Here is a 17,515-nt window from a genome sequence, read left to right as displayed (position 1 = left end):
CTTACTTTTAAATACTGCATTATTTTTAAGAAGGTTGTTATTCTAAGCATGGCAAAATATGTGAGATACAATTCTCTTATTTAGCCTGTGGGTTAATAATCAGAGGCTCCACTTTCTCTCAGTGAAAAAAGGAGAACAAACTTTATCTTATCTTGTGCAAACCAAATTGACTTTTTCTTCCCCAAGCGATATTTCCTAAGCAGTAAACTAGCTACATGTTTTTATTTTTTTAAATAATGTAAATCATTTAAGTTTAGTTAGATTAGGCTAGTTGTAATGTGTCATTAATAAATAACGAAATAATATCGGTACTAATATTTGTATATATTTATTTTGTATTATTATTGTTAGTTCGATACTGCTCATAAATCAATCAGCGCACTTTTGCTATGGTTACCTCCTCAGGTGATCTCGACTTATAGCTATTTAGCTCACTATTTCTAGCTCTAACTTTTTTTCTTGTTTCAAAACACCATTATTTGTGCATGTACATATTGTTAGGACAACCACAACACGAGGAAAGATGCACGAATGCTCTTTCAGAATCAGAGGACCACAGCGCACTCTTTACGCGCTCTTTGGCAATGGCAGATCTGAGCAAAACCTCCCCCAGTCTATGCATGAATGAAAACGTAGACCAACACTGACGAAACACTCTTATCTGTGAACTATGTGAAATCAACGTGAAACCAACGGCGTCGGGGATCGCAAGGGGAGATTACTTTATCGGACAGTCTGAAGGGCCGGCGGCGCGTGATAGGTATCACACGCACCACCCAAATATCTGCAACTCAAAACTTCAGGACAAGATGAAAATCTACAGTTGGAATAACCAAGGGAGAAAAAGGAATGACCACTTCAATATTTAACATACCTTACCCACTCATCTTAAGTTCGAATCATGTTCTGACACAAAATGTGTTTTATTTATGCTAAATGCACCCTCAAATGACAATTATTTATGACGTCCATTGTAATAATTTAATTGCTGGACGAGGATGCTGAAATATATGAAATATAACTGCCCCAAAGGTTCAGTATAGTGACAGTTGGATTTGCTGTCTGCAAGGTTCGAACCTACAACCTTTCGGTGACCAGCTACAGGACCCAAAACTGGCAATTCCCAAGAGACACATCGGCTAAATGAACGTAAATCTAAGCAATACAATATAAAAGCTGTGTTGCAGGCAAATACAAAATACTATTCGAATTTTACGTAAATCAAACAGTTTTTCATTAGTAGCCTATATGACTACCACTTAGGCTACCTAACCACTGCCCATAATCAAAAAATAATAAAAAGAATAATAATAAAAAGACTGAACAATTTGAATATATATATATATATATATATATATATATATATATATATATATATATATATATATATATATATATATATATATATATATATATTAACTAATAAATGTAGCTCTTAAAAATGATACGACTTGTTACTTAAAGTCAGCTAGTAAACCGCTTATTTCTGTCTTTTAAGATGTGATGGCATTCATAGCATCATCTAATCTAATACATTTAGGTGCCACCAAATTATTTTAAAAAAAGTTATTAATTAGAAATGAACACTGCAAAGGTTCAAGAAAAGTCAATAGATAGACAAGTTAGTAAGAGTTAAAGTTAATTAAGTTATAAAGTTACTATTAAACATATACGACTACTCACGAGTAAGGATCATGTTGTGTTTTCTATAAGAATCCCGCTGTGATGTGCTTCACGAGTCCTCTTCGTTTTATTCCAACATTACAGCGAAGCTCGCACAGTATTCCAACAGCCTACGAAGTGGATTCGCAAATTCTATGATTTAAAAAAAGATTCCTCTGGACTAACTAACGTTTATAGAAGGTCCAAAGACCAAAAAAGTAAATCCATGACTGATTTCCTCTTCTGTCTGCCCAGGGCAAAAAATGTTCCTCACTTCCACGAGAGAGCTGTCTTTGAAACGCCTGTGAACGGACTAGCCCGCGTGTGAATGTGAATGAACAGACTGATTCACTGTTTAGGAATGGGAGGCTGGGAGAACGCTCCACCTCCCCGCCCAGGACAGCCTCAGGTGGGCTTTCGCTGCTCTAGACGGGGAGGTGGAGCTATCATTCAATTGCCAATGCCATAGTCTACTTCACTGGCATGTTTATAACCCATGCACACAATGAAAATAACGACAGGAAAATAATAATAATAATAATAATAATAATAATAATAATAATAATAATAATAATAATAATAATAGCCTAATGATAATAATAATGTACAAGATAATTCATGTAAACACTCAACAAAATATACATTACAAGAAATAATGGACATTATAAGTGATAAAAAAAAACCATCCGAATGATTTCCATGATGTTTGCTGCATTATGCATAGCATTCCAAACTTAATCTTTTCAAACAGTGAATTAGTCGACCTTACTTAATGTAATACTAATTAATCTTACCAAACAGTGAAATCTAAATAAAATAACGTAAAACGAGATGTTTTTAGGCTTTATGTTATAAAGAATGTAAAAAAATAAAAATATTTTTTTTTTGTTGAAGCCTACTTCCCCCCTGAAATATATTCTATAAGTATCCTACTATATTATGGCAGTAAAAATAGAAAGTGGGTTCTCCTAAGTTTCACCGGAGCTATTTCTATGGTTACAGAAAGTGAAAATTGATTTATTATTAATATTAAATCCAGATGCTTTAAATGGATTAGCTACAGTGGGTTTTACGTCCAATTCATTTGAGTTCAAATAGTCTAATAAGAAAATTAAAATTAATTAGGCTACATAAAAATAAAGATAACCATGTCACCATGTGCGCAACATACACATTGCCAACTTAATTCGCACTCTTAAAGTCTGTATAGCCTATATAACTGGTCTATGTTCTTGTCTGTCTTAATCTAGTCATCTAGTCTAACATGCTTATGCTTTTTTTAAGCGAAATTTAAATCCTCCAAAAGTGAGAGTGGGCTCGAGCAGCCTACTGTTCATTTGGCTGAACGACATTGTTTTGTACTTAACTTTAAACTGCAATTCAAACGGCGCACGGTTAGCATATCATTAGAGGTCTTCATTAAGTAGTGGGTCCGTTTGAAAGCCGCTATTGTGGGACATGATGTTGTGAAAGGGGAAGACAATGAGTCCGTTCTGCTATGGTAATTCCAACAAGCCCCATCAACAGGCGTCCCTGATCCTCGTCTCATCCCGCACGCACGCACGCACGCACGCACGCTCTCGCGCTCGCTCGCTCATAGGTGGGGCGCTGCAACAGTAGCTTTGCACAGCAGAGCAAGAGCTTCTATTGTGTGAGGCGCTCTTATTGAGATCAAACAAGCTTATGGTCCTCTCTGATGCTTCCTGCTTTAGAAGTCAATAGAAAGTCATGTTCACTTCCTTTTGCCGGTTCAATTAAAATCACGACAAAGAATGGAGACCTTTTCTTCTAAGCCATAATGCATTTTTAATGAAATGTGTGTCTTTACACAATGTAGGATTGATTTAATTGATATCCATTTATTTATCAAGCAAGAAAGAGAATTGCTAATTATGCTATATGCTCTCCCATAAGGCAATGGTGGCCTTCATAAAAATAAAAATAAATAATCTACTGCATACACTTCATTAATTTCTCGTCCTTTTCTGTAGTGCTGTCTGACTCACAAGGAAAAACTTATGAATATTATTACATGGGAAATTGCCTTACTTCTGGAATCTTTACCTCAGCCTTTATTCCTCACTCTCCAGAAATCCAGCAACTGCATTCAGACATGCCAGAGAGACTGAGTGAGAGATGTGTGTGGTTTTAAAACTGACTCACCGGATTCATCCCTCTTTCTCTGTCTCTGTCTGTCATCTGTATGTCTGCACTTAGTCTTTCACTCCACCCTTGTATTCTCCTAACACAAAAACCATTACATTCTTAAAGGTACACCACTAACACAAGTATAACTTTTTTTTCTTTCTTCACAATTAACAAACTTTTAAAATAATTATTGTGACAAGCAGAACGAGGCTGAGGCCGGTGGCGTTATAGATAATGAGCGGCAGCTGTGCTCCACATCATCTCGTATCTCTCACAGAGGAGCTTTGGAAGCATACAAGGAGGAGCGATGACAGTGTAAACCTGTTGTAGGAGACAACAGAACACCAAAAAAATTATTTTTAAGAACGTTTCAACTGCTTTTGTACATATACTTCCAAAACAACACTAAAATACTCAAAATATGTTCCTTTGTGTTCCACAGAAGAAAGTAAATAAATAATGGATTCTTACACTGTAAAAAAGAAAAGAAAAAAAATAAGTATTTAAAAAAAAAAGAACAAAATATATATATATATATATATATATAAAAAAATATAAAATAAATATAAAAAAAATAAATAAATAAAAAATCAATTGGCCAAATTTAATTTCTGTGAATTGATGCAATTTAATTCACAGAAATTAAAACTGAAAAATATAGATGTGATCAGTCACTGATCATTTGGAGACCTGATTTTTTTTTTTTTTTTTTTTTTTTTTTTACAGTGTAGAAGAAAAGGTTCTATATCAATGAAAGATTCTGTCAGATGCTCATGTACTGAACCTTTTAGGGGTTCCCATCATGAGACTTTTATGAATTTAGTTTGATTTAGTTTCACTTTTAATTTGAATTAAATTTTGTGAATTAGACAGCTCATAAAGATACTTTATCACAGTGGCGAGGCCAGAAATTTTTAACTGAGTGGACCTTGGTGGAATAGGGTGGACCTCAATGACTACTCTCAAATTACAAAAATTTAACAATATGGGACAAAATCACTTGACAGTAAATATAAGCTATATATGATTTATTTTTTGCCAACAAATTCATATAATTCATATATACAAAATTAATTTATAACAAGCAGCTACAAAGCCTATTGCAAGGAAGACAAATATAGATATTGTGCTGCTATATGACCACTAACAAGACATCAGTGTTCAGTAATTGGGTTAATTTTAAAATGGAATAACCAGTTCTTGTCAACTAATGCAACTCAGTATAACTGTTGTCAAACATGTATTTGCAGCTTAAACTGTGAGAATTTCGTCTCGTGTTATGCACTGTGGCACGTGTTAAAAGTTTATTTCACTAGCAGACGTAAACTCATCTTCCCATCCCCTCAACAATACGCGATTGGCTAAACATTACTACTAAGCTTATTGATTGACTGTTGCAATAAGGCAGATATATGAAAATGTTTTCACTCTACAGTAATTATTTTTTAATAGGGCTGTCAATCGATTAAAATATTTAATCGCTATTAATCGCATGATTGTCATGAGTTAACTCGCGATTAATCGCAATTTAATCGCACATTTTTAGCAATTGTAAATCTAAAATTAAGTTTTTAATACTCTAATCAACATGAGTATGGACAAATATGCATGCTTTATGCAAATGTACATTTATTATTAGTGAAACCATACTTATTCAATAATAATCAATACAGCATGAATATTGGACGTATCAAAGGTCATAGATGTTTATCTAAGAAATTGTTCATGTCTCTTAAGCCTAAACTTAAAAATTAAGAATAAGTAGTGATTTCTCTCATTTTAAGAATATAAAGGGAGTTTTTACACTGGCAGTTTAATTCAGAGCAGGGCACAGTTCGTATGAAAAATTGGTAATGTGTACCAGTGAGCGCACCAGAACCACACCATACCTGGAGGAGGTCCATATTACACGAGTAGGAATATAGTGCGGCCCCTTTAAGAGATCCGCATTTCCTGTTGAACTAACTGCCGGTATTCATGCATGTGCGCGCCGAACTGGGCCGCGATTCAAGTGGACAGTGTGAAGAACATGCACTCGGGAGCGCGCTTGTTCAGGAAAGTAACCTGTGCATTCGTTTTAGCCGATTGTAATGTATTTAGTTCAATAAAACAGGTGTACTGTAAGCGGTGATGGTGTTAATGATTTACCTCAGACATGAGCGAGAGTGAGCTGCAGTGCATCGCGCTCAGACTGCAGAGAATGTGCTCAGTGAAAAAACGCCCTTTTCTTTCTGGAGTCTAATAAAAGTTAAACAGAAAATGTGGTAGTTTATGTAGGCAATAACTGCATTTTTGGTTTAGAATATTAATGTTAATGTCAACCCTTTTCTTTCCCTATTAATGTTTGCTGCTGCATCCTTTGCGTCTGACTGCTCTCACATTCTCCAACTACGGGCTATGCCACGGATCAAACAGAAAATGCGCGCTGCGTTAATAAATATAGTGCTGTTAAAACGAATTTGAATTAACGGGTTATTAACATATTTGACCGCCCTATTTTTTAATGAAACTTTTTGTAAGTGTTTAAGTGATTTGTGTTGTCACATAGGCATATTCATTTCTGCTATCCCAATTTTTTTTTTTTTTTTTTGTCTGTTCTGATTGGGTGGGCCAGCCGTCAATCTGAGTGGGCCAGTGCCACCCTGGCCCTTATGTAGCCTCGCCCCTGCTTTATCACTAGACAAATTGACATAACATATTAAACATGAATGAGTTATGCAATAATTTGAAACATTTCTCCTCATATAAAACATATTTGACATAAAGGGATCTTTAAAGGTGTCATGCATTGAGAAATCAACTTTCCCTTGAGCTTTTGGTAAAAGTATGGTTATCTCATGGTAAAATAAGAATATCCTGTAAGTTTCAGAGCGGAAAACTTCCTTGTTAGTCAAAGAAAAGCTTTTGCAGCTGGCTCAGCAAACGATCGATCTGTGCATGTGCGTCCTGTGAGGTCAGAGTGCAGTGAAACGCTGCCCTAACCAATAAAGAGACTGGATTTGCAGAACGGATGAGACAAAAAATGATGCTGTGGCTTTCGGATCTGACAGGAATAATGCAGCACAATTATGTGAGTAAAAAATATATGTGATAGCATTGTTACATTTGATACCTACTGATTATTTGTACGTGTCTTACTAAACATAACTTGCTGTTACTTGCTTTGTATTTGAGTTGGTTCATTGTCCTATGATTCGTGATCAGACTTGAATATGTATGGGCAAGTGCTCACACTATGTTAAATAGAGAAATAGTGTGTGTGTGTGTGGGTGTTATGCATGGTTAGTGGTTATATCCACCGATTGGGCCGGCCGAGTAATAAAAAAAATTGCATTCCAGTTAATTGTGGGTTGATGAGAGATAAATCATTGTGTTTGTTTGATAAAGAATTTTTGCCAGCCTTGTGGGCGAATCATTCCAGTTGCCGTTTCTCCACATTGGAAGTTTTCAAAACCATCCCTCACGTGTAATGACTGGGGAGTCGAAGCTCATTATAATATGCAAAACCGTTATCCAATTATAGCAGTGGGTGTTTGCTTCCAATTCTTCAATGCAACACGCTTTCCAAGAGCTAGGCTCAAAACCAGGGTAGAAAATAGCCTATTACTTATTCATTATGATGTTGAAAAAATTTGAATGTAAAAAATACACAAATGTCATAAGTTGAACTCCAGAGAACAGTATGCTTTTTTTTTTTTTTTTTTTTTTTTTAAACCCGTTCATGACCCCTTTAATATTGAGTCAAGAACCCTATGGTTCTTTTAAATTATCGTTGGAACAAACATTAGTGTGGGTAAATGTATGAGGTAAAGGTATTTTATTTAAAGGGTTAGTTCACCCAAAAATGAATTTTATGTCATGAATGACTCACCCTAATGTTGTTCCACACCCGCAAGACCTCTGTTCATCTTCAGAACACAGTTTAAGATATTTTATATTTTAGTCCCAGAGCATATGCAGTCAGTGCCCACATTAGTGTCCATGTAAAGGGAATAAAAACATAATCAAAGTAGTCCATATGTGACATCAGTTAGTTGATTAGAATCTCTTGAAGCATCGAAAATACATTTCGATCCAAAAATATCAAAAATTCAAAACTTTGAATTTATTCAGAATTGTCCTCTCTTCCGTGTGTCTCCAAAAAGATTCAAACGGTTAATGAATCAGTGAATCGATCAATGCTGTGGGTCGCCAATGTCACGTGGTTTCAGCAGTTTGGCGTGATTCGAACTGCTGAAATCACGTGACACGAATCATTGATCAATTCATACCGTTTTAATCTTTTTGGAAGAACGCGGAAGAGAAGACAATGCTGAATAAATTCATAGTTTTTGATATTTTTGGACCAAAATGTATTTTTCGATGCTTCAAGATATTCTAATCAACTAACTGATGTCACATATGAACTACTTTGATGATGTTTTTATTCCCTTTCTGGACATGGACAGTATAGTGTGCATTGACTATGCTCTGGGACTAAAATATAAAATATCTTAAACTGTGTTCTGAAGATGATCAGAGGTCTTACGGGTGTGGAACGACATTAGGGTGAGTCATTAATGACATCAATTTCATTTTTGGGTGAACTAACCCTTTAAAGACATTTTTGGGAGAACTATTCCACATTTTGTGTGTGCTGGCAATAACCAAGGCAATGTCTAAGTGCACTTAAAATTTCACCAACGGTTTGAGCAAAAATTCCAACTGCTAAAAATGTGGTGCACAGAAAAGGACAGTGGAAATGGCCTGAACTGGAATTATATTTTGTGGACATTATATTTAGCAGGGTGCTATTGCAAATTAAAGGAGCATATAAGAGACACCACCCTAGCACTGTCTGAAGTTCACCGGATCCTGTACTTTTACTCCCACAATGCTTTGCCTTCTACAGAAACAGAAACTATAATGACAGCTGCGAATTTAGAAGTTTGTATGTGTGTGAATGTGACACCTTTATTTTGCTATATTAGTGCAGTCAGGCTATCTCTTATTCTATACTAAAGAATGTGTGCATGTTTCATAACAGGCCACTATAATCCCAAAGTAACACAAATAGGGAGGGATATTCTACAGAAGAATAGAATTGTTATTATCAGCTATTTATAAAGCAGCACAGGCTCAAAACAATCAGAAATAGAACAGAGCAGGTGTGAGCATGTGCATTTCTACACACCACATATTTAAGCTGTGGAAGTAAGCCGATATATTTGTGTGACACTAAACAAATGAGGTCCTTGTGCATTAGAACATACTGTATTTTATCAGGCCACATTAAGCTGGATATGTATGTACAGAATGTGCCAGCTTTAATATCCTGAGGTAAAAAAACAGGAAAAAGCAACACCGGCTACCTCCTACCCTGTTCTTACAGATACATTTCAGCCTCTCCCACTTCCACACAAACATATGTACAATGACAACAACATACAGTACACACTTCCTAATTCTAAAATAAGGGCTCATTTTTTAATTTTTCAGCAAATTCATAGCCAAAATAAATGTTAACTTAAGCCACATTTATTTGCTTATTAGTTTTAAATCATTTTTACACTATAAACCTCATTTTGTTAAAATTGGGGGGCTGAGGCCTTGTTTTACTGCTCATTAATGTGCATTTAATGTTAAATAAATAAATTATGATACAAGAGTGTTAAAATTTCCCCGTGAACTGTTTGTATCTGACCGGTTTCATTTATTTTAAATAGGCTGAAATGATGGCAGTCGCTAGTCTCAAAACCTAATGTTATGTTGCCACTTAAATTAAACAAACGGTCAAATACTTTTTTGTTGCTGGATTCAATTTATTTTTCGTTCAAAATAAATATTTTGAAATTAAAATGATTTCAAAAGGTATGGCTATTGAAGAAAAATAATATATTTAGGCTATTTTCAGCTCAATTTAATGTCCATACCTGTCTGTGCATATTTAAAGAATTTGCATTCTTTTGCAGTTGGGATAATTTAAATGTATTTTTTGTTTAGTAAAATATATATTGAAATAAATGACCCTGTAAACACAGAATGTTTGAATGTTACATTTAGCCTATTTTAAAATGTATAGCCTATAATTTATTTTGGTAGGCTAATTAGTAGATTGATATAGGGGAGATCCTATCAATGTACAGAGACAAAAGCCACATTCATCGAAGAGATGGGAGGACGAAGAGACCGCTGCCGGTGTGATCGGGACAACCTCTTCGTTACCCCCTGTGATCCTTTCTGAAACCACGTAAGGTTAATATGTTGGTTTTCCTAGCGGGAAACATGGACATGACAACCCAGGTCTAAATCACTTTCGTTAACGCTTAAGTAATATTAAGTTTATTATCTACATTTTCACATAGACCTACACATGGTTTTCATGCGATACTTAGAATTCTTTGATTTCTTTTATTTTTTAAATGGGAAAATGCATGTTATTGATGCTGTTTTGCATTTAACAATAAACAAATGTTTTAAAAAGTATCTCCATGTCAGGTAAAATGCAACAATACAGCTTTTTATGCAGTAAAATCAGGATAATTTAGGTTTGTAAAAGAGAGAAAGAAAGAAAGAAAGAAAGAAAGAAAGAAAGAAAGAAAGAAAGAAAGAAAGAAACACAGTAGTAACACTGCATATTGCACAATTGAGTCACACATAATAACAGCTATAGGGATATGTATAGCTCATTTATAGCTCATTTATATTTATAGCTCGGGTGGCAGTGGCTCAGTGGTTGATTACAAACCAAAAGGTTGGTGGTTCAATCCCCGGTTCCACCTGACCAAGTGTCGAGGTGTCCATGAGCAAGACACCTAACCTCAACTGCTCCCGCCGAGCTGGATGGTGCCTTACATGGCTGACATCGCCGTCGGTGTATGAATGGGTGAATGTGAGGCAAAATGTAAAGCGCTTTGGATGGCCATAGGGTCTGTTGAAAGCGCTATATAAATGCAGTCCATTTACCATTTATTTCTTCAACAGCCCTAATGTTCAGCATTATTCAGTGTGTTGACGTAATTTCAGTGTTATATACATATACATGTTATTAGGAAGCAACTTAATATGCGAATGACGAAAGGGAAGTGGCGTGACATCAGTCACCGAGCACCACAACCAAAATGGCAACACCTTTTGCAGTTCCTCCTCAACCAAAACAACAAGCTTATGCTGCGTTCATGCCATAACTACTGTATTGTGGAAGAGAAACCTGTGACAGAGCGGTTTGTGACTTGAATTTATGGCAACGTTTCAATGGCAACACTATCAATGCCGAAATGAATCTGCAAGTCAGTGCACTTTAGGTTGTTTATGTTATTATTATTGTAATGTTTTATTATTGCAATTATTATTGTAATGTTTTGTGCTTTAAGACATGAGGTAGCTTAAAGTCATATCTCCCTTTTTATGTGTTTTAAAGGAGGTGTGGCTTCTGCTTTCAAAGCTAGCTGCTATTGCTATCTGTACATTGCCTGCCATTATTTCAATGTCACAACTATTTTTGCTCAAAGACTCTTATTTTGATTTCCATTTCATTATAATTCACGTTTTCTTAGTTCCCGTGTCCTCACTCTCGTAGTTTGCCAAGTATTCCCTTTTTTGAAACTGCAAAGTAATCCAAACCTCATCTTCTGCATTTTAACTGACTCAGTGTTACAGTTCACAAATGTTCACAAATGAGACCTTATTGTAAAGTGTAACCAATCATATAATAATTTGATGTTACAGGTAATACCCATGATTCTTTCGGATGTTTGTAAATATTAACATATAAACATAACTTGTAGGAATTAATGATCAATTCAATAAGAAAACCTTATTTTATTAGACACAGACCACCATTTAAATTTCAAACAACTTTTAATCAATTGGAAATGAACCTCGTTGAATAAAATAATTTTGTTCGTTCACAAAATCAAAATATTTGAACAGCAGTGAAACATGCATTCATTGATTTATGTCCATTTTCTACTATTTTGAACCAACATATGAATATGCAATCAAGCCTTCAAATTTTATCAACGTAATTTGCAATAAACTCTCAGGTTTCCCTATAATTTGGAACAAACGCTTGGTAGTAGATTTGCTGACTTGCAAAATTCCCCTACATTTTCTGAAGGTAACGTAATTTATAACTGGCTGCTTTGGCAGTTCCCCAATCCATTCCTGATTTTTTTCCATGAGCTAAGCGGTCTTACGTGTATCAGAGGCATTAGTGTACACAGCTGTTATGGAGATATATACAGAGTGCAGAGATGGAGGACTTCTGGCTCTCCTCAGAAGCTGTCTGGAATCTAAGAGGCCCTGAGGGAGATGACTGAGATAGACTCTCTCCAACATGGACTCGATGGATTTTTGACAAGTCTGAGATTCAGAACATTTGCCCATAATGGGGGTTAAAAGGTGAATGTACGTCCTAGTGTGCGAACGAAAGATGATTTATGTCTAAGCATGTGTTGCATTGCCATATGCGTGTCCAGAAAATGGCCAACAAATGTTTAGCCGTAACAGTGGTGGTATTCACAGGCCATCAGCCATGAAGAGATGAGGCAGGCAAGGCATTCACTCAAGAAACAAACATACTGTGTATGTGTGGGAAAGTCACTTAAGGTTACAAGTTACTATTTCAAAGAAGTTAGCAACTATGGGACGGAAAATTATGCATTTTTACTTGATAGGCATAAGAAACCTGATTCAGTATTAACAATATAGTAATATTGGTGAATTCATATTTGAGCTGCACGTCTTGGCAAACTCGACCACGTGCACAAGAAATACTTTACCTTCTACGGTATTCAGGTGAGAATCAAATAAACCACTGTCCTCCACGGGTCTCCTTTCCAACTTTACTTGCAATGCTTGTAAGCATTCCCAAAGTAAACCATTAGCTGAGTTTAGTTGATCTGATTAAAGAATAGTTTTTCCTCACAGTTTTGTGGGCACATGACATACTCTATAGGGAGGGGAGACAGTAGAGCATTCAGGCTACTTATCCAATAACATGTTGACATACAAAAAGTGTACAACTTTGGTCAATCGGATCATAAGTAGACGAAAACGAGACACTGTTAACACTTGGTCGTTTAATCCATAGACAGTAAAATAAATGGACAGAGCTATCCCATTGACTTCAACAGCGGAAAATGAGGTCAATTAGAGGCACTCACTTCCTGATGGCTGAGCGAACTGCGCAGGCTCAGACTGAGCTTGACGACGTTGTGACGTAAGCAACCTGTCTGACAGCTGTAAATCTTCCAGTAGTTGTGGAAAGTGAAATCTGAATCACGTTGTTTAAATATTTTCGATATTGATTTCGACCCGTTGCTTTTGGCTCACTATGGGCTTCTCCCCATTTTTCTCCCTTGATTTTATCGGACTTTATGTTTCCACGTCCCCCTGACTGCCTCATAGACAGTAAAAGATTGTTTCTGAGCGTCTCCTCCTGTCTATACAGTAATTTCTCAACTGTGCGACAGAGTCGCGTTGGCTATGATGCAATCGTTAGCCTATTTTTACAAAAACAGCTTCTACGGGGCGATAGTGTAAGATACAAGGTAATGGAGCCTTTTATGCATTTTCGTGTTTCTTTAGAAATAAACAATGGACAAATGGAGTCTTTAAACGCCTCCGATGTAAAGTTATTCACTGTCAAAGTGACTCAAAAATGAATGGGAGTCAATGGGATGCTAACAGCAGGTGATGGCTTGGTTAGCAATGGTCGCCGCTATGGGTGGAACGCTTTCTGAGTGCTAGATTGCCCCCTTGGTTTAATCCTTCTCTTTTGTCCACTTTCGACCATTTCTGTCCTGATGACAGTGTTCTTGGTCCGTTTTTCATCTTCAAACCAAATTTGGGACTTCAGCCGATAAAGTTTAAATCCTGTCTAGATAACGCGTTTCCCATAATTATTACACATTAGGTCAGTAGGTGGAGGGTATTCTAATTGCTTTTGGTAAGCAATCCAGTCAAATGCGATTTCGACTACCACTGTGGTTGAAAGCGGTCAGGCTCAAAACATTTTAGACCCCATTTACACCTATATTTAACATTGTGCACTTGTGATCCGATCGACCAAAACGCACCTCAATACCAGGTGTAAACAGGGCCATAATTGAGAGGCTCAAAATACACAATAGCTGCATTTCAACTGTTCCAAAGACGGGCATCCTAGTGCGGGCTAGAGTTACTTCTGGCTTGATCGGGCCTCATTGGGGCTTCCTCTGGGGGCAAACAGCCAGGGTTTTTTGGCCCACCGATTACCTTGGTCCAAGGCGGGCCAGCTGGTGGTTGAGGAGTGGTTATGAACAAAGGCAGAGGCACAGCGCTGCAGATTATTTCATATACCAGCTAACATTAGCATTAAAGACTTTCATACCTAATGATTTTAGCACAAAACTCACTTTCAGTTAGCAATGAGTGTTCAAAATCACTTCTGTATGTGATTCAAGGTGGATTCTGATAACTGTTTAAGGCAAAAATGTATGTAAAAGATACGTGCGCTAACCATTACCAGAGTAAAGATAGCAAATACGACTGCTTGAAGATGCTATCGCAATTGTGTATTTATTTTATCTGTCAGTCCGTCTTGTCTCTTTTTACTGGTCTGATCCATATTTAGCTCAGAATATGTCATAAAATAAAGCAACTCCAGGTTTTTGGGAGCTTCCTCAGTTTCTCAGAATGAAAATATTACTGTATTGGGACTATCACAAGTCCTCAGGTCATAGTTTTTTTGTTTTTATTTTCTTAGAAATGATAATTATTCCTAAATGTGATGTAAGTATACTGTCCTGTGACTACAAATAAATGTTAAATCTAAAAAAAAAAAAAAAAAAAAAAAAGTCAACCAACCCGCTTTTATCATGTTCGTTTTGGTGATCTCCCTAGTTTCCAGTGAATTCTTTCTGATTCGTTTTCTGATAAAACTGATGGAATGATGGGTTTGTGTGACGTTGTTCCAGAGAGGTGGGTTTTAGTGAAGCACTGCGCACACTGGCTCGCTTGACAGTGGAAAAGTGGCTAATGTGTCAAAACAGGTTTTTAAAGTGATCAAAGTAAAGGTGCAGTCTCATAAGCATATGTCTGAAAAAAATTGTAAACAAAAAGGTCCATGGTTTATTGTTAATAGTGTAGCGATATATGAAGCACAGCTCGCACAGAATTCATTTTCAAGCCAAGCAGCTTACTGTTGATCAGCACTGTGAATTCCCTTTTTTTGTTGTTGAAAGGAACAGAATTAATGACAAATTCAAACACCCTTGAATATACGAATATGCCCACTCCATCTCTACCGCACTTCTTTTCAGTTCTCTTTTTCATCTCGTTTTCAAATTCCTGGCTATATGAGGCTATATTAGAAGACGGCTGCAGAGTGTTCTCAGCTGGCCAAACAGCATATTTTTCCCACAATGAAAGTGACAGGCCTGTTTGAAACTATAATAACTATGCAGCTTTATGGATCGAATGGATAGCTACTGAAATTCACAAACGTCCCATAATCCACTGAAGACCTAGCCAAGTGAACTTCGGGGAAAGGAATTTGCATTTATGCATTTTGTTGCTCTTAAGAGTCTAAAATCCACTAGAAGTATTTTAAAAACTCTGCTGTAGAAGTGTGTGCAGCGTTTCAAAATGTAAATAGACATGCATGTTGTGACTGAAGCAGGAGTTTAGCACCAGTGTTGTATAAATACTTACCAAGTAAAGTAGTATTCATATATAAACAAATATTTATGACCGTGGATTTCAAGACTTAAGCTTAAATCATGAAGTAGTAAAGGAATTCAAAATATAATTATGCAACAGTTTCTTTCTCTAATCCGATTGGCCAAACAATGTTCTAAGAGCTATTTAATATAATGGTCCATTTCATTCCACCCATTTGTATTTGTGTTGTTCTAGACCGTAGCGACACAATATTTTACATAAATTTCTTGAAAAAAAAGTTTAAATTTGGTAATATTCTATATAATAGGTATGATTCAATTTACGGAAAAAGTGTTGTGCCTCTCGCAGTTCAAAATGTTAACGCTACGTCTGATGACATTGCACACCAGTTACACCATGTAAGCATTTTCAACTGCGAGAGGCACAACACGTTTTCCGTAAACTGAATACAGAAGGCGATTGGCGATTGGAAGCTAGATCATTTACTTTATAGAATATTTTTCTTACACAAACGCACCGGTTCGCTTCAGAAGGCCTTTATTAACCCCCCGGAGCCGTGTAGAGCAGTTATAGGATGGACAGATGCACTTTTAGGGAGTTAAATGATGCAACAATTCACTGCCATTATAATTCTTGGATTAGCCGGGATTTGTTTCTAATACAATTCGTCTGAAAGAAGAATGTATACACCAAGGATGACTTGGGAGAGTCATCTCATTTTAATTTTTGGGTGAACTAAATAACACAAATATACTTTTATGTATTTAATCTCGCTTTATTAATCAAAATCTTTGCTGCTGACCTTCGATGATCTAAATCAGAATTGACACATTTCAAAGGCAAAACACAAAGCAAAAATTACGCATTTGTGGAGGTATTTTTTTTTTCTTTTTTCTATTCCTGAAGTAGTAAGTTCTTCTCTAGCGTCCTATTCTTAAGCAATCCAGAATATCAGTACAGCTGAAAGGTTTGTTTGAGCTGCACCCTCAGATGTGATTTTGCATTTCTTTCAGCCTCAGGATTATTCACAAATAGTAAATATATATATTTGTGAATAATCCTGAGGCTTTAATATATTGTTGTTGTTAAACAAGCAAGCTCATCATGCCACAAGAGTGACATGATTATAGTTACTTTCTTAGGGATAAATGCAATGTAACATTACAAGTAACTTTTCCCTACACTGATTATGCATGAATAAATAAAATATTAATAAATGCAGTAAAAATAGTTTATTGTCAGTTCATGATATCTAATGCCTTTAACAGCTGTATAGAAGCAATATTACATTTGCAGTTGTGATATTGGTTTGAGTAATGATGTGGCAAACCACAACCATTTTGGTATTATGTTCATTTTTGTAATATTGCATACATGTAAATGTTGCATACATACATTGCATACAACAAATGTGGTTGGTATATTACATGCATACAGAATCAAGTCGTCACCTTTATTTATATAGCGCCTTTTACAAGAAGATTGTTTCAAAGCAGCCTCACAATGGTGCCAGGAAATAATGCAACATAATTTAATAGAAATTAATATTATTAAATATTTATTGAAAAACAAAAGCAACCCACACACACTCGCATTTCCACTGACTCATATATGTATGCATGATGGGCAATGAACCCACCACCTCCAAATAATGGCTCATATTTTTTCAATTAGTCATGCAATGAAAGAAGAAATTACAGATGGTTTCCTTTAGTCGGCAGACACACGCAGAGACAATCGGGTATGAGTGTGTGAGTGTGTGAATGTGAGCGCGTGGAAGCCAGTGAAAAGAGGAGGAGATCAAGAGTTCAACATAAGAGCAAACGATGAAGTAGCCACAGTGATGTTTACTTTTCCCCAGCTCAATTGACTTAGTCTTCTTTTATGCAACTCATATTACCATGAGTCGTTTTTGGATACCCTCTCCCTTTTTCTCTCCTACTGGGCCTCTGGTAATAATTCAAAACGTTGTCATCAATCTTCCTCACTTGAAATGTCTGATTCTGCCCTGATATAGATTCCCATCAACGCTTTTAGCCGCTTCAGTTGCCCTTGAATC

General features: G+C 36.2%; 1 protein-coding gene across 3 annotated transcripts in view; it reads right to left on the bottom strand.

The window, feature by feature from the left end:
* The window catches only part of dlc1 (DLC1 Rho GTPase activating protein), a 111,780-nt gene that overhangs the window by 23,606 nt on the left and 70,659 nt on the right, over window positions 1-17,515 (bottom strand). Inside the window, exon 1 of one of the 3 annotated variants that reach the window (XM_067441934.1) lies at window positions 1,684-1,979. The exons of the other annotated variants lie outside the window; for them this stretch is intronic. Within the exon in view, the coding sequence (XP_067298035.1) occupies window positions 1,684-1,696 (13 nt within the window). The 5' untranslated portion in view covers window positions 1,697-1,979. Of the gene's footprint in view, window positions 1-1,683; window positions 1,980-17,515 lie in introns of those variants that run through there. 3 annotated transcript variants of the gene reach the window in all.

This window comes from Pseudorasbora parva, chromosome 4, assembly GCF_024679245.1.
Source record: "Pseudorasbora parva isolate DD20220531a chromosome 4, ASM2467924v1, whole genome shotgun sequence".
Taxonomy (NCBI): Eukaryota; Metazoa; Chordata; class Actinopteri; order Cypriniformes; family Gobionidae; genus Pseudorasbora; species Pseudorasbora parva.
Note: the sequence above shows the minus strand (reverse complement) of the source record. Positions and strands in the feature narration are given on the sequence as shown.